Below are 26,426 nucleotides of genomic sequence, written 5' to 3' on the forward strand. Positions count from 1 at the left end.
TTCATACTTCTGAAGTCTGTGTGATGGTTTTGCAGCCTTTCCAGGTGAGGTGTGTGGAGGTGGTTCTTTAAATATTGGAAATCTGTCAAGCATATCTGAAAACAGGGTTTTTAGACCAGGCATGATAAGCAGCATTTTAAGCAGACTTGAGACCTGCTTTCCATGCTGTTCCCTGCTAATTTGGAGGCCAGACACAGAACCACCCTTCAGTTTTACTTACATCACCACATTCTACTGGCTAGGTTACCGCAGTGTTCGAATTGGCAATATACAATTGAATGTTCCTATCATTAATATTTAAACATCTCACAAATCCCATTATTTACTCTTACATGTTTGTCTATTTCCCCGGTGTAATTGGTAATACGTTATCTGCTCTTCCCGGTTCTCTGTGTAGGAGTCTGATATTACAAACATCCTCTATGAATCTTTTATATTAATGCAAAATAAATTCACAAGTAATAACTAGATATTTATTTTGAAGTGCCGGAAGTATGCTACCATTCAACTGAAATCTAAAAATTGGATGTGAAAACCGGGTGACTTGTTATGGTGGAGGGGGACAGTGTTACATACAAAATCCACTCAGACGCTGCTTCTTTTTGCCATCACGTTTTTGTTTAGAGCAGTGACCATTATAACTGATTGCCGGATGGAAATAATGGCCGTGCTACTCAGGACCCCTGGATCATTCCAGTTTTGCATATTTTTAAACAATCCTCTTGTTCATTACTCTCGGGTTTAAACTTTAAACCCGGTGGCCTCATTTTTCAGAGGCGCTGAGTGTCCGCAGTTCCCAGTGATGTCACTTACCACTCATCACCATACCTAGCTCATGTATACAGCCCTTGGATGTAAAGAGCCATCTCAGAGCTATGTATTATTGTTATTTACATTTACAAAGGAGGTCAGTATCACCCCCCTTTTGCAGGTAGGGAAACTGAGTCATGGAAGGGAAGTGACTTGCCCAAGGTCAGCCAGCAAGCCAGTGGCAGAGCCAGGAATGGAACCCAGGTCTCCCGAGTCCCAATCCAATGTCCGATCTGTTAGTCTGCGCTGTTTCCCTAGGAACATGGGAATTGTCAGACTAGATCGGACCCAAACTCCATCTACCCAGGATTCTGTCTCCAACAGTGGCCAGTGCCAGATGCTTCAGAGGAAGGGCTAGGAACCCCACAGTAGGCCGATGTGGGTACTCTGCCCCCTATGTAGCTCTCTTCTTAATCCCTTGGTTTAAGTTCTGAAGTATGAAAATTTTTATATCCTTCAACCCTTTTTTTGGTTATCAATATCAATTACAACTCTGGGTATTCTTGTTATCCATGTGAACATCCAGCCTTTCTTTGATCTTGCTAAATACTTGGCCTCGTTGACTTCCTGTGGCAATGAGTTCCACAGTCTAATTGCACATCATGTGACAAAGTATTTCCTTTTATCACTTTTAAATCTGTCACTTTTCAATTTAATTGACCGCCCCCTTGTTCTTATGTTAAGAGATACTAGGTCTGTCTACACGAGGATAAAAGCCCCATGGCTGGCCTGGGTCAGCTGACTTGGGCTCGCAGGGCTAAAAATGGCCATGTAGACATTCAGGGCGGGACTCTCCACCCTTGCAGGGTCCTAGAGCCTGGGCTCCAGCCTGAGCCCAAACATCTAAACAGCAATTTTTCAGCCCCTCATCCTGAGCCCTGTGAGCCCAAGCCAGCTGCCCAAAGCCAGCTGTGGGTTTTTTATCCCCGTGTAGACAGATCCATTGAGAGCAATGGGTGCTCAGAACATTACAAACCAGGTCATGAGAGGAAGGTCTGGCCCAGTGGTTAGACACGGGAGACCCAGGTTCAGGTCCGTGCTCTGCCTCAGACTCCTTGTATGACATTGAGCAAGCCCCTAGGTCTCTCGGTGCCTCTGTGAAATGGGATAGCAGCACTTCTCTACCTCTGTCCAGGGGTGGTGTTTGGATAAATACGTTGCAGGCTGGAGGGGCTCAGGGAGCGTGGTGATGGTGTCCAGATAAGTGCCTGAGATAGGTCAGGTCAGAGGTCCCTGGCTCTGGGTAGTCACACCACTCGCTCTCCTTCATTATTGGGCGAGGGAGAGGAGCTAACCAGGAATACAGACGAAAGATGTTTAAACTCCAGCCCGGTGTTGAAGCAAAGGGGTCTCAGTCCCTTAGGCCCGTTCCTTCAGCCGAAGTCGTAGGGTTTGGCCGTTGGTGTTGGTGGAATCAGGATCAGTCCGTTGTCTCTAGTTTAATGTCAGGAGCGCCGCACGGCTGCCTTTGGACTTAGCCAGTGTCTGTTCATTTCCTTCCTACTATTTTAAATTCTGCCCCAATGATATTGTCCCGTCGATTGCTATTTCCTCAGCAGCATAATTTAGAGTCAGTATCTTCCTTGGGTAGGGTACAGTGTATGCCTAGGGCTTGGCTGGGAAGTCCCGCACGCGTTGATTGCTAGCAAGGATTGAAGGAGGCTTTTAAAAGGGGTGTAGAAAAGACAAGTAATTGTATCTTATTGGGTCAGATGTGTTCAGTTTCTCACCCAAAAGGTGGCAAAGTGGCTTAGGTTTGTTGCCCTCTCCTCGGAAGCAGTTACCTGGCTCCACCAGAAGTATTAGAATTGGACTTTAGAGGGGTTGTTTTCCATCCGTTGACGTAGCAGCATCGACTGTCTCTCGTCGTTCTAAAAGAGGGTCCTTCTGGGAGCTGAGTGCTCTCAGGATTGGGCCCATTGCCCGGCGCGGGAGCTGACTGGCTGGCGTGCCGGTCTAGTTCCTAGAGGTGGAGAACCTGCCGGAAGCTCTCTGTGGCCCAGCTACAATCAGGAAGATCAGAGCTGCCTTTCCCAGCCAGTGGGTCGGGACAGTGGAGATGTGCTTTCCTGGTCACATTCCTGAGATTAATTGGAAACGTTTTAGCCCCTGCTTTCCCTCTGCTGGCTGTGCGGTGTCCTGCCGTTCCAGCGCTGACCCCTTCACTCGTTCAGGAGTGAAAATAGGCAGGAGAGAAGTAGGTTACAGTTCAGCGGAGCATGCTCCAGGCTCTCCGATTTTTCATCGTCACCATTTTTCACCGAGGAGTTTCTGTTGAGCCCTTTTGCTATATAGAACCAGAACGGTCTCGCATGGGGAGCCGGAGTGTTTTGTTATCTAATGTCAAGCATCCAGATGCAGAGATGCTGATAGTTTTCACAAAGTAGCGGCATTGTTCGGCTGCTCACAAAGCTGCCTTTGAAGAATGTGAAAGGTTTTAAAATACTCTATATTTGTGGTCAGCACAAATCGACAGCGGCTCCGAAATGCAAAATGTTTTTTAATTCAACAGGAGGGCTGCACAGCTGAGTGCTTGGGAATAAATATTGCTTTGTGCTCGACAGACACAAACTGCGTTTTATCTAGTGGCTTCTGAGGAAAAAAATCCTGTCAACTGGGTCTTTCATCTCCAAGCTTAGCTCCTTTTGACTTTGCAAGGAATGTCTTGGAAGCTGCCGTATTTGGGTGTCTTCCATGCAAACGGCAAACCAGGCTGGGCATATCAGCTGTGCCGCCAGCTGCTGTTCTCCACCAGCTCTGGAACTGTAACCGAGTTAGTGTGAGCCTGCAAAGCAAGGGACGGTCATTGATGGTGAGTATGAATGTAGCAAAACAGATACAAGAATTTGAAATACAAAAAGGAGAATGAGAGAGGTGTGAAGGGAAAGCCAGATCTTCCTCTTTCTTTCTCTAAGAAGCTGCGATTTTTCCCTTTGAAATATCCTGATTCAGCTGTTAGAAAATATGGCTCAGCCCCTGCAAACCTTGCTCACACAAGCAGATCTGCTGAAGTTGATGGGGCCACTCGGGGGAGTGAGGACTGCTTGTCTGAGGAAGGTTTGCAACAATGGGGGCAAACAGAAATCTCCAAACACTAGGACGAGGCCAGATGAAAACCTCAGCCGTCTGCTGTAGTGACATTGCCCCTATCCTCTTTGTAGTTAAAAGAAACCAGACTCACTCCTTATCTCTAACCTTACTTGGTAGAGGAGCATGGGGGGAGTTGGGTTCATTTTATCCCTCTCCACCACCACTTTGGTTTGTCATCTTGGGCCCTGATCCTGCCAGTGGATCCACACGGACACCAGAACGCTTCCTGGCACAGGGCTTAGCGGGGTATAATTGCAGGATCAGTGCGTTGGAGTGTGAACTGAGCCCTTCGATGCCTGACCCTGAACATTCCCCAGTCCTTTGACTTCTCCCCTAGGGTCTGTTCTCCCCTTTCAGTCACTTCGCCGAGGAGTCCCCCTTCCACTCCTAGTCAGTGACCTTTTCGTGTCCCCTGGCCTAGGTTGGTGACAGAAAAGGAGAAACACAAGCATTCGCTGACCATTACAAAATGAATCATGAAAAGTTCTTGGTGGTGGTAGGGCCTGTAGAGGGCTTGATGCTTGTTTCTCTCTCTTTGTTAACGAGCGCCACGTTTTAGGCCTCACGCCGGCAGGCAGCATCTCTTGCAAGTCATTGGGCCTCTTCCACTGGGGAAGCGTGCGAGGGGAGAGCGCCCGGGTCTGGCGCCTGCAGCAATAAACGTGATCACCTCCCTTTCCACAGGTGCGCCAGACCCCACCGCTGGTGCCAGCATCGACGATGAAAACTGCTGGCATTTGGACGAGGAGCAAGTGAGAGAACAAGTGAAGCTGTTCTTGTCTCAGGGAGGGTACTACGGCTCTGGGAAGCAGCTCAACTCCATGTTCGCCAAGGTGAGCCGTTGATTACTCTTTTCCTTGTGGAGTTCTCTGGTGCTCATCCCCATGTGCGCCTCACCCTGTGCTCAGCTGGGAATCGTTGTGTAGGGGGCTGGGCTTTCAAAGGCACAGCTTGGCCCTCTATTGACATAGCATGTTACCATCCAGCATGTCCATTCCAGGCCATGATCTCCTCACTAGGCTGCCCAGAGTGCTCCAGGAAGTGGCTTCCTCCTCGCTCCCATGTCCTCTGCCAGCGTGGGATGTGGGAGGGCTGCCGAGCTGGGTATCCAGGAGCAATACAAGTGAACGCTTGTGGATGGTGCTTGCAAAGACGAGTCGCACTGTTAGTTCTGCTCCTGTCGTTAAGATCTTTAATGAGTCAGATCCCAAAAAAACAGTAGTTCTGTAGCCTGGGATGGACATGCCACCTCAAACGGTTCTGAGGGCTGGGCTCGTCAGCCCTGTCAAAAGACTCTTGGGTAAGTTACTGTCCCTCTAGTAGCCTGGATGGGTGACCACGCGTTGCCTAGAGCAGTGGTTCTCAACCAGGGGTTCATGGACCCCTGGGGGTACTCAGAGGTCTACCAGACGGTACATCAACTCATCTAGATACTTGCCTACTTTTACAACAGGCGACATAAAAAGCACTAGCAAAGTCAGTTCAAACTAAAATTTCATGCAGACACTGGCTTGTTTATACTGCTCTATATACGATACACTGAAATATAAGCACAGTATTTCTGTTCTAATTGATTTATAGTATAATTATATGGTAAAATGAGGAAGGCAGCAGTTTTTAAGTAACGAGGCGGCTGTGACACTTTGGTATTTTTATGTCTGATTTTGTAAGCAAGTTGTTTGGTGAAACTTGGGGTCCACAAGACAAATCAGGCTCCTGAAAGGGGGACAGAGTCTGGAAAGGTTGAGAGCTACTGGCCTAGAGGTAGCACAGCATCCTACTATTCTGCCGGCTAATGTGATCCTGTTGAGATGGAGCGTGTCTCCGAAGAGCCTGAACGTGTCTTTAAAAACCACCTTCTCTCCAACTGACCCCTCCTGCCTCTAATCTAAGGATTTCTCCCGACCTCTTCCTCCCTTCCGCTTCAGGTCCGTGAGATGCTGCGCATGAGAGATTCCAACGGAGCCAGGATGCTGACGTTAATAACGGAGCAATTCATGGCAGATCCCCGGCTCTCCCTCTGGAGGCAGCAGGGAACAGGCATGACGGACAAATGCAGACAGCTCTGGGATGAGCTGGGTAAGTTTCCCATCTTGCAAAGAACAGCAGGGCTGTCGGGGCTGCTAGTTTGTCAGGTCAGTTGTGCTGGGAATGGCTGGAAAGAGCTTGTTTTAGCAGAGCGACCTGAAAGACCGTAAGTACCCAGCACTTTCTGACTCCGCCCAGCCGTCCCATGGGCCTGAACGGGCTGCAGAAGGCTAGACAGGTGCACAGGCAGTAGGGGGAAGGGTGAGTTTTGTAGCAATCAATCAGACAGAAATTAATTTCTTTTTCCTCCTGATTTAGCTTCTCCGTTTTAGAAATAACCAACCAAACCAACCAGCCCACCCCTTTTCTACCCAGGAGACAGAACTGGTGTTAGGGTGCAGGTCACTGTGTTGAAGGCTCCTCAGCGAAATGTCTGCCGAGGGACGTGAGGGACCTGCAAGTCCTAGAGGCTGCTTTGAGAACAACTTGGCTTGTGGCTTAGCAATGGGGGTAGGGAAGGAAGTTTGTCTGGCTGGCTAGAAGTCTCTGAGTAGACTTTGGTTTGGGGCTGGCAGCTCTGGCAGGGAGCGTCATGCTCCGTGCCCTCGAGCTGTCTGCCTGTTGGATCTCCCTGCTCAGCCTTCGGCAGAGAAACCCGTTCAAAGGTTCGGGCAGTGGCTGAGGTCAGAGGAGCTTGGGGGGGGTCTGCACCGTTTGTTGCCGTGGGCCAGAAATAGTGTTACTAGCGAGCCCTAATCTGCAAGGAGAGAGGCGGCATCTTCAGCTTTGTCCAGGGGAGCAAAGCTTTTCCCCATGACAGGCAGTGGGGGCAGGTCACCAGTGTGTGGGGGAGGGAGTGACGCTTTTCAGGGTTAACCAGGGAGACTCGCTGCCAGCTGCTCACAGCAGGAGGGAACCTCGTCTATGTATGTGGGGGTGGGAGGGATTCTCCCCAAGCTGCAGGCAACGCAGGCGCACCGCTCCAGGGGTGTCACACGCCCCCGCCCCTCCCCAGCGCATGTTTACACACTTGACTTTGTTACACTCAGGTGCCCAGTCCCTTGTCTTCTGGATGCTGCAGAGTGCCCCGAGCCGTGAAGACAGAGCACCCCAGTTTACCAGCTTCCCCTCAGTTCAGCACTCTCCTTAGCACCAGGCACGTAGACGGGTCCATACGAAAACCAGATCACAGTTTGTTTAACAAAGCTTGAGTTCCAGAGCCAAATAAAAGCCAGCGGAAGGAATTGGTTACAAGTGAAGGAAAACCCCAAGTTGCGGTCTAGAACCTGTACAAGTTACTTTCCCAGCTGATGAGATATTTGTGCCCCAGTGATCCGTCCCCACAGTGCTGGTCAATTACAGAGGTGACGTTCTGCTGGAGGTGAAGTTAGGAAGAAGATGGTTGTGATTCACCCCAGACACCTGAAGCATCACCGAGGGTAGCAAACATGGCACTTGCCTTTTCAAAGAGGTGCTGCCGTGATCCTGGGAAATCCTTCCCAGCAACTGTCCTTCAGTGCCAGATGAACTGGCCTGAAGCAGTGACTGGCGTGGAAGAAGACATCCAGCGGAACATGATGTACTGGGGACAAACAGCCTAATTCCTGGGAAGGAAAACCCTGCTGCTTTGATTGAGAATTCTGACCACGTCAGCAAAAGCAGGGAAAAGAGAATCCACCGGGAGCTATTAGGATTTTCAAAGAATCTTTAATGCAGGCCAGCATGGGAGCCTCGTGAGGAAACTTAACCAGTTACGGGGTGAGGTGTGAAGTTCTCTGGGGATTCCTTGCATGATTAGTGGTGAAGCTGCAACTGAGATCAGGATCCTGGTGTGGCTGATGCTGCCCAAGCACAAAGTTCCTGCCCTCAGGAGCTGTCAAGCTAAATAGGCAAGAGGCCCCTCAGGGTGGGAGAGGGAGGGGTGGCAGAGGGTACATCTGCCCTGCACAGAAAAACGGGGGCACCGAGTCTCAGAGCCCGGGGTCAATTGAGTCGGCTCTAGGGCTGCTGGGCTATAATTAGCAGGGTAGACATCCCTCCCCGGGCTCTGAACCGTGGTGAGGAGGGAGGGTCTCGGAGTCTGGGCTCCAGCCCGAGTGGGAATGTCTACACTGCTATTTTTAGCCCCGCAGCGCCAGCCCGGATCAATGGAGGTTTTTCTTTGCAGTGTAGACATATGCACAGGGAGGGGAAGGGTCTTGCCCAGATCACCCAGCTGGGTCACTTGGCCAGGAATTGGTCTCCTGAGTCCTAGTCGAGTGTCCGAGCCACCGGACTGCAGCTTTGTAGACTAGTGAAGAGTCAGAAAACAGTAGAACTAAACGGTCCATTTTCAGCATGGCAGAGGGCCAGTGGTGGGGTGCCCCAGCGTTGCATGCAGGGCCCGGCACTGTGATATTTATTAGTGGTCTGGGAAGGAGGTGAGCAGTGCCATGAGCACGTTTTCAGGTGACACAATGGATGAGTCTAGCCAATCTGAGGAACATTAGAGAGACTTGTCAAGGCTAGGTCAGTGTGATAGCAGCTGAAATACAATGCCAGCAAATGCAGGGGAATGCACATTGCAAAGAAACATCCAGGGATCTTTGGGGACAGCTCGGTCAACCAAACAGGAAGAAGAAACATTGGAATCAAACTGTATACAGCAAATATGACAATGGTATTCTGTAAATCCATGTTTAGCCTCCCTGGAATGCTGTCTTCAGACCAAGTCACCTTTCAAAAGGAGACAGTGGAAATAGTGGGTGTTCAGAGATTGGTGATGAAAATTATTAGTTATGTGGAGAGACTTCCGTCTGGCTTAGTGAAGGGAGGAATGAGAGGAGACGGGATGGAGGTGTACCAAATAGCGGATGGTTTGTAAATCAGGCACTGCTCTTTACTCATTCTCCTCATACAAGAGCCAGGGGATATACAGGGAAATTTGAAAGATAACAAATTGTAAGCTGATAAAAGGAAGTGTGTTTTTATGCAGTGCAGTTAATCTGTGGAACCCAGTGCTGCAAGGTGTGATTGAGACCCAGTTTAGTGAGATTAAGATTAGGGTTTGCCGTACGTGAGACAGTGGTGAAAACACTTGGGCCCTGTCTACACTTGTGTTTACACCAGTGTTAGCACCAGTGCAGCTCTGCCTGTGGTAGAGAATGACACACCTTCAACACAAAGCCATAAGATGTAACAAGTCAGCAGCCCTGTGCCTGTCTGATTAAATAAACTGGAGTATTCATAACCTGGCTTTGTGGGATGAAAGAGAAAACGGGCCCTTTAAAAATAATGGGTTTGGACACACTTAATAATGAATAATTATTTGTACAAGCCTCGTTTACGACTGGAAAAAGACCAGCCTTAAAATAGATTGTGGGTTCATACTGGGTGAAAAGTGAAGGGCTTGGCTGAATTTTGTAGTTTAAACCCCCTCAAAGGCATAATTTGCTTCTATCTAGCCTGCAAGCTAAGCATGATTTAAAGTGGTGGGCTCCGAGCCAAAGGAAAGACCCGGGCTGGGGTTAGTCTGAGAGCTGTGTCGCTTTGGAAGGTTTGCAACAGTGCATTAAGATTTAAGATTAAATCCCCATCATGAGAAATAGAAAACTGCTGAACTGCAGCCTGACCTTAATCTGCCTGGAGACGGGTTTATTCATCTCCCCTGTTTGTTTACAGCAGGGCATTTCCCCAGGTACAAGAGGGGACAGGTGTTGTAGGAAATCGGAGAAGTTCTTTGATTCTTTGCAAACTCAAGTGTAGAACGTCAGTGTGTGTCCTCTTCAGGGAGGTGACCAGAGAGATTTGGGGCTGGAGGAAGCTCTGCTAACCCCTTCCTTCCATCACCCAGCTGAAATCATTGTCTAGGGGCTCAGTGGAATCATGCTGGGCAGATTTCCTTATCGTGCCGTTTCCTGAAAAGTTCAGCTGGAGGGTTATATAGCAGCAGAGTGGACAGTGCAACTAAATGCAAGTCAGCGTGTCTGTAGGAGAAAGGGATATGTAGACTAAAACCCAGCCCTCTAAACCCAAGCTCCGGGAATGGTCTCGTCAGCTGATGTCATCTGACCAAAGGGCAGGTAAAACCTTTTTCCATTTCCCAGAGAACATGGTGTCAGATTCATCCCACTCTACCAAGTGACGCGTCCACTTCGCACAACCTGCAGGGTCCTCAAACCACTGCAAGTGGAGAACGCTGGGCGAGTAGAGGATTTGGGGTGATGAATCAGAGTTAAAATAGTCCCCCAAAGTCCTGCAAAGTACCCGGCAAAGCAGTGAGTGCTCCCAGCACCTCAGCTTTGCGGATTCATTGGAGCCAAGACCCAGGGCGTGTCACACCGCAGTGTAGATGCTTCCTACGTTGATGGAAAGGGTTTTTCCACTGATGTAACTGGCTTAGTCTCCAAACTCAGGCAGATTCGTAAGAAGTTAATCGTGTCCACACTGGATTAGATCAGTGGTGCTAGCCTCTTACCCGGGGCCTTGGGGAGCTCTTCGCATCACACCCATCTAGCCCAGCATCCTGTCTCTGACAACGGCCAGCGCCAGGGATGAACAGAACAGGGCGAGTTCCAGTGATCCATCCTGTCGTCCAGTCCCAGCATCTGGCAGTCAGATGCATGGAGGTGGGGCCCTGATGATCATCTTGGCTAATAGGCATTGAAGGACCCATCCTCCATGAATGCATCTCATTCTTTTTTGAACCCAGTTATACTTTTGGCCTTCACAACATGCCCTGGCTACAAGTCATGCAGCTGAACCAGAGACCTAACAAAGACTTGAGTCAAGGCCTGGGGTCTGATTTGTAAAGCTGCTGAGCAGTCGCAATGCCTGTTTGATTTCAGTGTTTGCTGGGGCCCATCTGCTGTTGTGCAGCTCCGGGGCCATTTGCAGAGCGCAGTCATCAGTGCCAGTGGCCTTTCTGTTTCTTTTCAATTCCCGGCATTTCGGTGCTTAAACGACGGCCCAGGCTGGGCAGTTACGCTGCTGTGCTTAGTTGCTGAACGAAAATGCTCCTAAGCCACTTGGAGCGTACAGAGCATTTAGTTTTCAGCCGCAGTTAAATAAACTGTTCCACATTCCTTTTCTTTCAAGCGTGCCTGGCTGTTTGCATAGAGAAGAGAACAGCACTAGTAACTGCATGACTCTGTTCCAGCACGCGCGGGAGTGACTTCATAGTTAAGGCTGCGTTGCAGTTTTCCATTAAAGAAGGTCTAAAATCTCTTCGTTTCACCCTTTAGCGGTTGATTTAGTTTCCAGCACTGGCACAGTCTGATCAGAAAACCAGTGAATATTTGGAATCTTTTCAGTGACCTTTTAGCAGAAGAAATGTTTCAGATGATCCTTTCTATTACATTGCCTCTGTTCTGTTCAGCTAGAGGAGTCACGCTCCTCAGAAATACCAAGCTCGATTCTGCCCCCTCTATCTTTCATGTCTCCAGCAGCCTACGTTTAAAATTAAAACCTGAAGGGTTTCCCCTTGCTCCCCAGGACCTCAAGTTTTGCCAGGATAGGCTGCCAAGTGGTGGTGGGTCACACGCAGGCTCGTTTCAGTGCTGTCATTTCTACGTAAAAATGTTGACTATATTTAGAACAATTCCACCCTCCAGCATCATCCATTCATGGAGATTTCCTGCATCTTTCCCTGACTGTTTACCTTGTAGCCCCCACTTGCCGTCAGATGCTATAACTGATTCTCATGCCAGTACAAAACCAGGGAGAGAACTGTGGACAGTGGAATGTACGAAAGCCATAGCAACCGTATCATCATCAGCAAAACCCGGCCACATAGAACCGACATGCATACTCAGAGATCAGGCTGCACTTGGGTTGTTCAGGAGGGGGGCAGCAATATGTGCAGCCTGTTTGCTTAGCGTTGGGTTTATGTTGGTGCAAGATGCATTCAACATTCCCCTATTGCTGTTATGTGAACATGGCCGTTCCCCAGCTCAGTCAGAAGAACAGTTTGTATTCGGCATTAAACCTCGAGATGCCGAGAGCTTCCCTTTGGAGTTTTCCTCAGGTGTATTAATGAGATGACAGTCAAAGGGGTCAAGAGCACAAGGGAATCTAGGTCAGGGCCATGCCCAGGGCCCGGGAGAAACTGGCTTACCTTGCATATCATCTGCTCCACCCCCACTTCAGGTCACATGGTGCGTCACTCACAGCAGCAGAGGTTCCCTGTACCTTGTTACCAGTGTGTAACTCACACTGAACCCAGCCTTTCTATTAAATGTCCAGAACGAAAATCGTCCTCAGCGTATCGTCTTCCTGTGCTGGGTCACCCCACGTAGGTCTCTAAGACTCTTCTTGAATCCCCTGTGATCCAGGGGCATTTCAGCTGCTTTCTGTAAGCCAGGGGAGGGGGTGAAAGTCTGCAGGAGCCAGCTGTGGTCTGCATCACGTCACTTCCCAGCCTCTCGGAAAGAGCAGACTCTTCAAACTGGCAGCTTTGGAAACCCAGCACTGCTCCGGGCCATGCAGCTGAACGAGACGCAGGGAAACTTCAAAGGAAGAACGGTGATAACTATTTTTCCTCTTGAAGGGAGCCAAACCCCACAGGAATGGCTCTTACCAGCTGTGCTGAGGCAGTGCCTTTCTGCGAGGGTGGAGGCTATGCGGACTGCCCATCCTGAACATGCAAGCAGTCCTGCAGCGGAGACGCCATGGCCACTAATGGGAACCAGAAGAGTTTGAGGCACCAAATACATGGGCCGTGTGTTCTGTGCAGGAAAGGATCCTCATCTCCGTTTGCACCCAACAGCAGCCGCCGCCCCTCCTGTCTCTCCTGCACCTCTTCCCCATCAGCAGTTTGACTGTGTCGTCACTCGGTTTCCACAGCCAGCTCTTTGGAGCAGGGGCACCGCCGGGTTTTGCATGCATGAAACCCCCGCACACCTCCAACGCTATGTGAATAGTGCCCCGGTAACAGCAGCATCTCCACTGGGAACTGCAACTGCAGATCATTGGCCCTTCTACCTTTCAAATGGTGTGAAATCCCAAAGAAGTATTGTAAAACTGTCACCGTCTTCCTTGGCAGAATCTCTGCTCCGATCCTGCCATTGGCTTCCTCCCGCCTTCCACGTCAGCTTCGCGCCCCTTGTCCCCTGGCACCACCCGGCGTAACTGCGCTGCCTGTCTCGCTGCTTTCACTTCAACCGTCTGTGCGGTTCCCGAGCCTCCTGTCTGATCCCTGGCTCTGGGCCTTTCTCCTGGTCCTTTGGGCTGGGAACTGTCTCCCTGTGCCAAGTTCCCCGGGTGACATGGCCCACGTCGCCTTTCAGCCAGACGCCCGGAGTGGCTCAGATGGTCGGTGCATACAAGGCCGGAAACTCCTGGGGGCGAGGGACATCTCTCCGTACGTGTGCACAGCGCTGAGCTGCGCCCCGTGGAACTGAGTCACGGCTGTTGACTTCACTGACAAAACAGTTGTTTGCTCCCGTTAGCCCTGCAGGACCGGGGTGTCTGTGGTAGGGCAAGATGGAGTCTGCACTGCCTGAAGCATCGTCAGCCGAATCGCTGTGCTCTGATTGCAGATTCCTTATTCCCAATGCAGTAAGAGGCAGAGAGAGCCCAGCTGGAGCTTACAAAACCCTCAGTCATCGATCGCCTTGTCATTGGACCCCTGGAATTCTTGAGGGAGACTAGGGGCTTGTCTACACAGTGCGTTAGGCCTCGTCTGCGTTGATGGCAGCATGTAGGGTACGTGTAGCTACGTGCCCTGGTGAAAAGCAGGTTATGTTCACATTGTCGCTGCAGGTGGCGGGGAACAGCGCCAGCTGGGAGGGCAGGCGATGGGAAAAGGCAATGGCAGGGAAAGGCTCCGGCTGGGGGGTGGCAGGCGGGGGAAAGGCCCCGGCTGGGGGAGGGCGGTGGGGAAAGGCGGTGGCAGGGAAAGGCTTCGGCTGGGGGGGGGCAGGCGGCGGGGAAAGGCTCCGGCTGGGGGGGGGCAGGCGGTGGGAAAGGCCCCGGCTGTGGGAGGGCGGTTGGGGCAGGCGGTGGGGAAAGGTGGTGGCAGGGAAAGGCTTCGGCTGGGGGGGGGCAGGCGGCGGGGAAAGGCTCCGGCTGGGGGGGGGCAGGCGGTGGGAAAGGCCCCGGCTGTGGGAGGGCGGTTGGGGCAGGCGGTGGGGAAAGGCGGTGGCAGGGAAAGGCTCTGGCTGGGGGGGCAGGCGGCGGGGCAAGGCTCCGGCTGGGGGGGCAGGTGATGGGGAAAGGCGGTGGCAAGGAAAGGCTCCGGCTGGGGGGGCAGGTGGCGGGGAAAGGTCCCGGCTGGGGGGGAGAGGGGGCAGGCAGCGAGGATTCAGCAGGACACTACACTGCAGTGTAGACATGAGGCACTGCTTGGCCGTATAGCGGCTCGCAGGGCGCATGCCCTGTGGTTCTGGCGTGTCTCTGTTCACCGTAGCAGTGTCTCACCGTCTGCCCTGCTGTTGGTATCGGTGCTGGGGGCGTGCAGCGTGTGCTCTACGTGTTACTGAACCACGGCAAGCCGGGGGGTGGAGCTCCACGCGCCAGCTCGCCTCTTAGTCCCTGTCCACATGGCCCCTGCTGCTGGTGCCGAACGCTAAACGTTCCATCGTGGGCGCTGCGACCCGGGAGCACGTTGGCACGTGGCAGTGCACATAGGACGTTGCTGCCTGGCAAGTTAGTCCGCTGTAGCTTCACCCCCTGGCTTGCTGTGCGCTAACTCTGAATCTGGGACCCCGCAGTGCACATTGGTTCCCTTTCGATCGTAACGTCACTTCTAGTGAATAACAGGCTGGATTCTCAGCTGGCATAAACCGACGTAGCCCCATGGGCTTCACTGGAGCTGTGCTGCTCAACACAAGCTGAGAGCCTGACCAGGTGGGCCGTATCCGCTGGCAGAGGAAAGGAAGATCGGAAACCAGCGATTGGAAACATGGAAATACAGGGCAGTGATTGAAAATGGGATGAAATCTTTTCATGAGCCAAGAACTGACTTCTCATATGCCACCCACCTGTCTGGTATATTAGAAACCCAGCACGTTAAGGTTTCTGTGCATGCGTTTTGCATCAGCTGTGCATTATCATTATTGGCTTCGACCAGGAATTGTGAGATCAATCGAATGGGCTGCAGCCTGCAGAAACCTCCCTTTGACGATTCTCGTTCTTTACGGACTCGCTGACGGTCGCTTTGGGGGGGTGAGCCGGTGGCCAGTTGTGGGCATGAGGCTGAGAACAGTTCTTGGCTAGGAGGGAGAGAAGCCGTGCACTCTTTGCTGCCCAGGGTCCAGCCCCTGTTAGTCACTTCTGCAAGTCGGAAGCCAGCCCTGGCCATGGGCTGGGAATGAGGGAATGGTGGTAAAAGGGGCTGTCCAGAAGATACAGAAAGTTTGTGCAGCATTTATGGGCTGTGAACGTCTCAGGAGGGAGAGCTGGGACCTTGCCGATGGGCCCAATCCTGCAGTCCGTAATCAGGCTAAACTGCCACTGAAATGAATTGAGTCAGAACTGAGAGAAGAACGAGGATTGGCCTTCGAGCCTTGACCTAGTTGTGAGACTTCCTGGAGCTGGAGAGTGACTGCTTGAGGCTCCAGGGTCTGGATACTACAGCCACTTGCAGAGGAAGGGAAAGGTACGTTATATCCTGGCCCGTTTGCAAGCCAGCTGAGTTACCAACGTTTCCAGCCCGAGACCTAGTTCCAGTTTGTTCTTCATGAGCTGCGTAGCTTGGAGACACGGCTCCTTCCCCTTAGGACAGCCGTCGAGTGCAAACTCCATCCAGAGCCATGGTGTCAAGCTGTTCTTAAATCAGTCCTCATGGGCTGGACCTAGCAGACAGTGTCCACGTAACCCGCACCACCCCCTGCAATCGGCATTGCTCAGCGTCGGTGTTCGCCATCTCAGCTGAGACTCCAGTGGCTCTGTTGAGTCTGGTGCCAGTTGAGGTGGTTTCTGCACGTGTTGCAGAGGCTGAGAGTGAGCCCTGGTCAGCAAACCAGGAGGTGGTTTGTGAAACATTCACCTCTGCGCATGGTAGCAGGAGGTGTGCTGGGCACGGGGGAAGGGCAGATTGGTTCTCCCGCAGCAAGCCACCTGCTGCTGCCTTACATTACCATACTGTCAGAACCAGGCACTGTTTGTAGGAGCATCATGCTGGTTAAGAGACCTCTCTCTGAGTCCTTCCCCCAGGGCCCGGCAGGACACAGCCCCCTCACCCCGGGCCACAGATGTTAAAATGATTCTGCACTCGAGCTTGGCCAAGAGGGGAAAGTGTCAACAACTGCATTCATCTCTCTTCACTCCAGTTCGTGTCTTGCCCAAGCGCCGTCACCTCGAGGCTATTGGGCAGCTGGCCTTCGAGTCTCTTATGAATACCTGGGGGAGGAGTGTGGCTGAAGAATGGGGATCTGGTCCAGCATGCAGCAGAGGGTCTGTGATCTGTGTGCGGCGCACCTCTCGGTGCTGACTGCTGGCTGGTGGGCTGCCATGAGCGCAGAGCAGCGAGCTGCCAATGTGATACTGACACCGAAGTCAGATAGGACCCAGGAGAAGATGCTCCAGAGAGCCTGTGTCCCCTGCTGACATCCAGAGCTTAAAATCAGATCAGGATGTGACCTGAGGGGAAGTGGTGAGACTGCAGCTGGGAACCACGTGACTAACTTGACTTGCATGCGTTCCACATGCTGGAGTATCTGAGGTGGCTGGATTACACTGAGATCAGTGCAAGCTCCTTGCATTAATAAGAACATTTTTCACCCAGAACTGCCATACAGACCACATGCGGAAAGGAATGCAGGCGGCATGTTGGCCTCCTTGGCCTGGCATGTCAGTAGAAGCATCTGTGTGATGCAGCGTCCTCTGGGGTAGAACGCAGCAGCTGTTCTGCAGTGCACAACAATACTGCACCACAGGGTAGGACGGGAAGGGATGGAAAATACTGTATCCAGTTGAGTCTGCAGGGGAGATATGTGTAGGAATGTAATTCCCCCAGGTGAGGTAGGCAACAGGATTATGCCCTCATTTATACCCCCTGTGATACCATTTCAGTGAGTGGAGGTGCAAGTGTGTACAGAGAGCAACATTTGGCTCTGGTCTAATGAAAAATCTCACTGGATCTTAACGGTCACAAATGCTCACAACTTTGGGTTTGCATCTCATCTAAAAGACAGCACCTGCAGCAGCACAGCGCCTCCTAGTGCCATGCTGGGGTATTGGTTCGACAGCGACTCGGGGACAAGCACCACCAGCCTATATCGCTACCATCACCACCCTCGTTTTTCCTTTTGCCGGGGCCAGTGGGCTCCTGTCCAGCCTGTGAGCTCTCCGAGTGTCACAGCCCTGGAGCACTTTGCCTCCAGGACACAAACTCCAAGTGTCTCTGCTGAGGCCTGGGGACACTAGGGATTAAAACAAAAATAAATCAAATCTCCATTATGAATAGTCGAGTGCAAATGGCCCAAAGAGCAGTGGCAGCTGCAATCCTGCTGTAGGTTTAAACCAGTGGGGACGTGGGCAGGATCAGAGTCTGGTTGCTCTGTGGAGAGGCAGACTCCCCGCCTGCCAGGCTGGCTTTGAGCTTGCTTTGATGTGCAGTTCAAACAGTAGATTTGTCCTGGCAGACAGAAGTCCTGTCGAACGAGCAGACAGGCTCTCACCTCTTGAGGTTATAATTTAGCTTCATTATGGAGGAGTTTTACTTGCATTTTTTTAAGCTTCTGAATCTGCCTCCTGGACTCTGTAGCTTTCCCTGCAAAGGGCTGTTGATGCTTTAGAGACGTTCCCAGCTTTCATTGCAGGTAGGCGGATGGAGGTGTTAGCTAAGCCGGCTAGCTGAAGCCAGATCATGCTGAATCGTTTTTCCATGCGTGTGTGGGTGTGTGTGTCGTTTTCTCTTCCCCGCAGGGGCCCTGTGGGTGTGTGTCGTGTTAAATCCGCACTGCAAGCTCGAAGAGAAATCCTGCTGGCTCTGGCAGCTCCGGAAGTGGGGCGACATGGACGTGTGCCCATTGGAGGACGGCAGTTACGGCAACGAGCTTCCAAACATCACCAACGCGCTGACGCAGAGCTCAAATCACAGCCAAGGTGAGTCGGGACTGCCTGGCCGGGAGGGCTTCACTGAGCCGTCTCCAGCAGGATCTCACCAGATGTGTTTCCCTTGGTTCACCTGTCGTTGGCATCAGCTGGATATAAATGTAACAGATACAGGCAAGATAAAAATCTCACTACAGAAAATTCCTTGTCCTGTGTTAAATGGTTTTTCGCCTGTATCAGCGCACTGTACCAAAAAGAGCTGCACAGGCTGAGTACAGTGTGTTAGCTATGCTAGAATGGGGATGGAAAAAGTCAAACGTGCTTTGAAATATGAGAGTGGTGGGATTTTTGAGAACTCCTCATTAGCTCAGCTCCGCTTCCATTGAAGTCAATGGGCGTTTTACCATTGACTTCACTGGGAATGGAGTTAGGCCAGTGGCAAATATGTTTGAAAATCTCCTCCCAGAACAAATGTCCTAGAGGAGAGGGTTCTCCCAGCTGCGGGCGGAGGGCACAGGAGCCCAGGGTCTGGTTTGGATGCTGTCCAGGATACACACTCACTTGGGTGCAGACTGCAACATGAACCTTGAATTCAACTTGGAAGAGGCTCATTTTGCTTCCTGCTCTGCGCTCAGACCCTGAAACGAGGCTGCTCCCATGTTTCTGGTCAGTTTCACAGCTGGTTCCCGTGCCCAAGTAGGAAGCTGCTGTGGGAATTTTCAATAGAAAATATTGTCTTCACTGGCATCAATCTGAAATGTTAATGAAGAAGTTCTGTTCTGTTCTACCTATTTGTGAAACAGTCTAATGATTGGCCCTAAACTCCTCGCCAGCCTCCCTTTAGTGCCGCCAGCGCTCTGTGAATTTAGCTCCAAGTGGGCGCGACAGAAATCCGGCCCTGTGTGAGTTTAAGGGAAGTTGCGCTCTGAAATCCTTGATGTCATATTTCCACACGTGGGAGGAATTAGCTGATGTCGCAGGGACCTTGCCTGTCACCATTTTTTTAACCGGTTGTTTAATCTCACTTAATGCTCTTCTATTTAGATTTTAGCTTGTGCATTTCAGTAGAGAAGTTATTAACCTGGGCTACTGAGTGCAGAACACGAATCACGCAACTTGTTTGTGGAATGTTGATTAGCACTCAAAGATTTTCTCAAACCCTGGCAAAGCGATCGATCCCTTTTAACTGTAAGCACCTTTTTGTCTTTGCTCCAAATAGACCTTGACTGAAACATGCTGCTCTAGCGGTGCCTGCCTCTGCTGCACCAGAGTTGGTCTCCGTGTATTTGATGCAGCCAATATGGAAAGGGGGGAGGGAAGCAGCGATATTGCAAAGTAAGCTGCACTCTTCTGGGTGTAATTAGTGTTTGAAGCCTTCCCACTAATCGTGCAGTCCCCCAGCAGACACACCAGCCGCGGTGCAGGCGAGCTGGGTGCTGACGCCCTTTGCAGCTAAGCTCAGAACCAGATGTGCTCTCAACTTCCTAGACCTTCGCGTCTTAGATGTGCTTTGTCAAGGACCATCTTAATTTGAAATGGGCTTCGTGAGACTTGGCGTTATGCTGGGGAGTAGCCTGGCCTCCTGATCTGAGCACAGACCTGGGAGTCGGGACACCTCGCGTGGTTCCCAGCTCTGCTGGTCTCTCACTGGGTGACCTGGGCAAGTCCTGCGAGCTCACTGGGCCAGATTTTGAAAGGTATCAAAGGCTGCAGATGGGTACCCAGTGGGGCGTCGAAAGCAGCGAAGTGTCTGCGTCTTTAGGCACCCAAATACCTTCCAAAATGTGGCCTGTGGTTTCCCCAACATTAAAATAGGGCCGATAGATTCCAAGGCCAAAAGGGAGGGACCGTTGGGATCATTTTGTCTGACCTCCTGTAGATCGCAGGCTGCATAGCACAGACCCACCTCCCAGCAGGGTTCGGAGGTTCCTGTGTGTAAAACACCTGGAAGATGTAAATTCCAAGAAGCCCAGTGGTTGCCATGAGGTTTTAGTGTTTTTATTCCCTTAAGATAATGTGTTTATAACGTAAACGGATGCCTGAAATATTCTCACGAAAACAATTCTGCAGCCTAGACTTGCTCTGGCTCTCTGAGAATGAACAGGGGTTTATTTTCCAGCTCTGCCCATTCCGCTTTAGAAGTCAATTTGAGCGCAAGTTGCCTTTGTTTCCTGATTGAAGCACGTTTGGTCTGTTTCTCTAGCCTGCCATAAGCTGCCCCGCGCTGGAGCAGCGCTGAGCCGACCCTGCCGTTTCTCCCCGCAGCCGGTAGTTCCCAGGCATTCCTCCTCTGACCCCCAGCTGCCCTGACCAACAAGGAACATAGCATGACAGAAATTTAAGCATGGAGCAGCCATGCCTGCCAAAATACCCCCTTCCTCAGGGAATAACTGCCTACCAGTGCTTGGATTGGTCCCCAGCGTTACAGATCTCCGTTACAGTGATCACCGAAATAGACAGGTCTTGTCAGTCTTTTGACTTGACGCTGGAACATAAGCTTAGAACATGGACTGTTCCTTTCTGTTCTACAGGCGATAAACACTGACCCCACTTGGTCTGGGCCAGCTGACGCTGGTATGGCAGTTGATTAACATGGCAAGGGGTGCTGGCCTGTAACTTTAATGACAGAATGACCTAGCACAGGAGCGCTCCAGACATGCAGCGTAAAGGCTGCGCTGGCAGCTTCTCTGGAGCCCGCAGGTTCCCCTGGATCTGCACAAGAGCAGCTTTTACTGGGTGATTTTCATCTTTGGTGCGGTTTCAAAACACGGCTGCTGGCAGCCACCCCATGAGGTGGGTAAGTCGCATACTCCCCATTTCACAGAAGTGGAAGCTGAGGCAGGGAGGGACCTGCCCAAGTCCATGGAAAGTCAGTGTCTATAACTGAGACTATATAAGACAATAACAGGGTTTAAAAAGGAACTAGATAGATGGAGGGTAGAGGTCCATCAATGGCTATTAGCCAGGATGAGCAGGGATGGTTTCCCTAGCAGGGGATGGATCACTTGATGATTCCCTGATCTGTTCACTCCCTCTGGGGCATCTGGCACTGGCACTGTCGGAAGGCAGGAGACTGGGCTAGATGGGCCCTTGGTCTGACCCAGCCTGGCCGCTCTTATGTTCTTAGTGTCAGGACTGGGATTCCGACTCAGACATTCCTGTGTCCAGGCTCATGATCAGCCCATTGTGTCTCACTGCGGATGGCGGCAAGGCCCAGAGCTTGTGGCTCTGGGGGAGGCTCTGTAGTGTGTTAGGCTCTACGATAGGGAGTGCTGGTTTGATCCAAGCAGCCTTCAGCTTGGCTAAAAGGAGTGGTTGATGTGCCAGGCCCTGTAGCTTTCACCTGCATTAAGGATGAAGGGGGCTGCAGCCTGGGGCAGAACCCAGGAGCTGCCACAAACCTTCCGAATGGGCTTTGGCCGCTCCTGGCCCAGCCGCTGCCGGCGTCTCCTCAAGCATGTGGCTCAGGATGCTGGTCTGCCCCCGTTCCCTGCGGGGCCTGTCGTCTGCTCTGTGGCCGAAGCACAGATGAGCTCTCGCCGAGAGGAGATTAGTCCATCTGGTGGGAGGTGTTTGCGCACAGAGCCAAGCGGAGCCCCTGGGAGCTGAGCACCGGGGCGGTGAAGGTTTGTTAGCCGGGGTGGGCGTTGAACTGGCCGCTGAGAGCTCTTTTCTTTGCAGACTCCCTGGCACGTCCGAGACGGACGGTGTTCACCCGCGCCATGGAGGGCTGCGACCTGCACTGGCAGGACAGCCACTTGCAGCGAATAATCAGCAGCGATTTCTACGTGTCCCCTTCCTACCAGCGGGACGGTGAGAGCCTCCTCTTCAATGCTCAAGGACAGCCGCTGTGGCTAGGTAACCCCCCCTCCTTCGAGCCTCTGTGTGGTGCTGGGGGCTGAGCGTAATGGCTCTGCAGTCGCCCCAAGCATGGGGACCCCAAGGGTCCTGCTCCGAGGGCTGGGGGCAGGTGCTGTCTGTGCAGTGCCCATCCCCTGGCATCTGGGCACCTGGCCTTCCACCACTCCCTGAAAGCTGCTGCCGGGGAAGCCAGGCTGGTTTGTTCCCTCATGCACAGCAAGGCTCCTGGTGAGAGACCAGACTTGCCTGGCCCCCAGCACGGTGAGACACTGGCCAGATCTGATCTCTGGCACTTAACTAGAAACATCCTTTTCCCGAACCTCCCCAGTTCTGGCCTGGGTGAGCTCCGTTAGCCTCAGCATCTCTGTCCAGCGCAGCTGCCACCAGGCGGGTGTGGCGAGGAGCTGGCCTGCAAGCTAGCAGCCTTGTACGCTTGGGCATGGCCACGTTAATGTTGATGTCGAAACTCCCATTGACTTCACTGGAGCCTGGATTCCACCGCAGGGTATTGAAAGGGTCTCGATGTTGTATAAGCAGCGAGGATAGCACAGAGAGAACCACCAGAGCGGGCCATGCCTCTGGCACGTGGCAGAAAACGGCACACGCATTCGGTGGCGTGCGTTTGTTTTAGTTTGTTGCTGGACAGATCACCCCAGACTCTGAGCCCTGCTGCCCTGGGTCCCTCCCCCACATTGAACTTCCTGACATTCCTCCCAGATCCTGCAGCACAAATTCTGCGCGTCCGTCTGGTCCCGGGCCTCAGGAGTAGGGTGAGGACCCTGGCCTCCAGGGAGCATCCAGGGCAGGGTTGGGTGGTGTCATAAACAGATAGCTAAGGGTTAATGTCTCTTTCACCTATAAAGGGTTAACAAACAGTGACCTGCAAACACCTGACCAGAGGACCAATCAGGAGACAAGATACTTTCAAATCTCGTGGAGGGAAGCCTTTGTTTGTGGGTTTTGGATTTGGCTTTGTTCTCTCTGGGTCCTGGACAGGACTAGAGGTGCAACCAGGTTTCTGCCAATCTCCCTGCTACAGTCTTATCTATTCAGAATTGTAAGTAAGAAAAGGCAGTCATAGTCTTTTAATGGTTTTTTTTTATTTTTTTGTGTTGGGGCGCCCTCTGCTGGTTTACTGTCTGAATTACTGTTCCTCTGCTGCCTGCTCTGTTGCTAAGCAACAGAGTCTTTCTAACAAGCCTTCCCGAATAAAACTAGAACAAAAAGAAACCTTTCATTTGCATGTGTGTTCTGCCGGTGTAGTTGACTCACAGCTGGAGTTCTATTGTCTAACAAAAGACCCCTGTTAAACTTAATGGCCCTTGCCTGAGGCCATATCTGTGCACAGCCAGACCGAAGCAAGGAACAAAAAATTCTCTGGCTGTAGGTTTAAGAAAACAAACCCTTCTCTCTGCTTACAAGCAGCTAACAGAGAAAAGAAAATTAATAATTTTACTGGCTTTTGGATTCTACTATCCCCACCGCTGCCACCATGTCATAGTATAATTCCCAAATCTGGATCTTAGCATCCAAAATATGGGTACTAGCATGAATTCCCCTAAGCTTAATTACCAGCTTAGATCTGATAGGCTGCCACCAATCAGGACTTAGAGTAGAGCGCCTGATAGACTCTGGTCTCCCCCAAAAACCTTCCCTGGGGGTCCCAAGAGCCAATTCCTTGAGTCTCACAACAAAGGGAAATAAACCATTCCCTTCCCCCTCCTTTCTTCTTCCCAGCTCCTTCCCGCCCTGGAAACACTAGGAGATCGCCTGATTCAACTTCTTGAAACACAACACAGAGAGATCAAGTTTCTCTCTCCCCCTTACCCAGAGCCAATACAAATTTACCTTTCCCTCCTTGCTTCCCACCAATTCCCTGGTACATACAGACTCAATTTCTTCGAGCCTTAATTAGGAGAGAAAAATCAACAGGTCTTAAAAGCAAAACTTTTAATAAAAAAAGAAAGAAAAAAGTAAAAGGTTTATCTCTGCAATTTAGATGGTAAACAGTTACAGGGTCTTTCAACTTATAAACAATAGAAAGAAACTTTCTGCAGCAGAAACACAATTTAAGCTACTTCCAGCAAGTACACATCTGCAAATAAAAAAAAAACAAACAAATTAAAAGACTATGACCGCCTTTTCTACTTACAATTCTGAATAGATAAGAGACTGTACAGGGAGATTGGCAGAAACCTGGTTGCACCTCTAGTTCCGTCCAGGACCCAGAGAGAACAAAGCCAAACCCCAAACCCACAAACAAAGGCTTCCCTCCACGAGATTTGAAAGTATCTTGTCTCCTGATTGGTCCTCTGGTCAGGTGTTTGCAGGTCACTGTTTGTTAACCCTTTATAGGTGAAAGAGACATTAACCCTTAGCTATCTGTTTATGACAGGTGGTGAGATCCTCCGTCAGCAGGACTCCCCCAGGGCAGAGTCGACCCCATCACCTGGCTTAGGGCAGTTTTTCATCACCTCGGTTTTGGGTGTCAGTTGTTCTCCCTTGCAGGCATGTGGCGCTCTGTGACCCATAGCAGCCGGGCGGTTTTGTTAAATGTGGGTGCTTGTAACCTATAGCAGATCTGGAACCAGCTCGTCACCTTGAATGCTGTGTCTGGTTCAGGTCTGAGTGCAGGAATGGGAGGCGGGGCAGAGATGGGTGACAGAAATGATCAGAGCCCTGAAAAGACTTTTGTGTGTAGCAAGAGACTGAAAAAATGAGGTCTGTATAGTGTAGAGAGATGAGTAAGGGGGAAAAGGCAGCGCTATATAAAACCATGGCTGGGATAGAGAAGGCAAATCGGCCTCCCTGTTTGGCTTTTCCCTGTTCTTGTGATATGGGATATGAAAAAGGCCCAAGACATAAGTGAAAACGTTTTAAGACAACCCACACAGTTAACCTGTGGAACTCACTGCCGCAGGGCTACCAGCGAGGCCAAGAGCTCCATAATGAATAAATACGTACATCGGTGTTTGTAAAGATCATCAGGATGTTCCTGGCTAGTGAGGGTAAGAAGGCTCTACAGCTGGTACGCTTTGGAGCATAAATTAGCCATGAACGGACAGAGTGGGGAGTTTTTTCCATAACTGTCTCACAGCAGGGCTCTTGGCACCCTGCTCGGAAGCGGGGGGCCCCCGCTATTGTTAGAGACCGAATGCTGGACTAAGAGGGCCACAGTTCCTCAAGACCTTGGCTATCAGAGATTTGATAATGGACTCCTCTTGCTTCACCCTAGTCTAGGAAAAGGACTTAATGGAGCACATTCTTGTCCCAATTGTTTTTTTAATAGCTCTGTTGCCTTCATTTTCCATTTTATATTCTCACAGCCTCTTTCTGGAGGGTTTCACAATGCCACGGAAAGCATCTGATTTGTCAGCAACATTTTAATGATGAATTCAGAGAGAAGGCAAATATTTCCCCCATTTAGCAAATAAACAGTAGAGGCAGCCAATAAGACATTCTTCTGCAAACCCTGCTGTTTTTCACCTATTTCCACATGAGGGGGGATGCTCGGTGTAACACATAAACCAGATTGGGAGTTAGAGAGAGATTTTTTTGTGCAAAGACCCTCTGATATTTCGTGGAAACAGATGATCCTATGTCCACAATTTTAGATTTTCTTTATTTCCCATTTATTTTCTCGCTAGGGACATTTTCAGGAAGACGAGATCTTTGTTCCTCACCTTACAGCATAGCACGTCATCTGCTGCTGCTAATTTCTCACTCAGAGTCATAATCCTCTCCGGAGTAGGTTGGGACTTCAGGTGGGGAATAAGCAGCGGGAGCAGATGAATTTCTAAGCAACCATGATTCTGTTTTTCATGCAACTGTTCCTAATAATAAACCACCGGGAGGAGAACAAGAAAATACACAGTTGTTACCACTGGTTCCAGTGAGGCATCCGGGAGGCAGTCTAGAAGCCCGGATCGAAAGTCACGATGCAAAGCACGTGCCTGTGTGCAGAAGTTAGGAAAGGTGAAGGATTGTGGGAGGGGAAGAGAAATGTAATGCAAACCCTCAGTGGTGGTTTGGCACTTAGATACTGTGGTGCTTCCTAGATTAGACAAAGCAGAGTTTCGTTTCCTGGGGTACCATCCAGGGCAGGGTCTGGTTATTTAAAGCTGCGGTTCCTAGAATGTGGCAGGAACTCCATTAATATTCTTGGCAAGCATCCCCGTACGGAGCAGTGGAGGGGCTGATGATGCTAAGGCAGAGAATAGGGGCTGGACTTCCAGGGAGAAAGCTCATCAGAAGCAAACTGACCGTGCCGGGTGCTTTTCCTTCCCGCAGCAGAGCGCCGTGAATCTCTGTGCTCTTCAGGCTTACAGGCACGCTGCATTTGACCTTGTTTTGCAGAGCACGTCCCTACAGCATGTGCGCGGGTTGATGCCCTGCGTTCCCATGGATACCCCAAAGAAGCGCTCCGACTGACTGTTGCCATAATCAATACACTGAGATTGCAGCAGCAAAGGCAGCTGGAAATTTACAAACATCAGAAGAAAGGTATGGGCTGTTCCCAGACTTGTAGACCCAACCCTGGAATCAACCACTTTGCTTGGCCAGTATCCTGGGTGCAAATGACAGTGGCCCCTCACTCAGATGCTGCTGAATGCGAGAGCATGGATGCCACGGAGCTGGTCCGTTTTCTGCTGGGCGCTGCC

The 26,426-nt window shown here is 51.1% G+C and overlaps 1 protein-coding gene across 1 annotated transcript in view; it reads left to right on the plus strand.

Annotated features, from left to right (window-relative positions):
- Positions 1 to 26,426, plus strand: part of ZSWIM5 (zinc finger SWIM-type containing 5) — a 70,946-nt gene that overhangs the window by 29,209 nt on the left and 15,311 nt on the right. The window contains exons 3-7 of the mRNA XM_030573194.1: positions 4,585 to 4,733; positions 5,829 to 5,979; positions 17,776 to 17,955; positions 21,586 to 21,762; positions 26,122 to 26,268. Coding sequence (XP_030429054.1) covers positions 4,585 to 4,733; positions 5,829 to 5,979; positions 17,776 to 17,955; positions 21,586 to 21,762; positions 26,122 to 26,268 — 804 coding nt within the window. The remainder of the gene's footprint in view (positions 1 to 4,584; positions 4,734 to 5,828; positions 5,980 to 17,775; positions 17,956 to 21,585; positions 21,763 to 26,121; positions 26,269 to 26,426) is intronic.

The sequence above is a fragment of the Gopherus evgoodei genome, chromosome 8 (assembly GCF_007399415.2).
Source record: "Gopherus evgoodei ecotype Sinaloan lineage chromosome 8, rGopEvg1_v1.p, whole genome shotgun sequence".
NCBI classification, from domain to species: domain Eukaryota; kingdom Metazoa; phylum Chordata; order Testudines; family Testudinidae; genus Gopherus; species Gopherus evgoodei.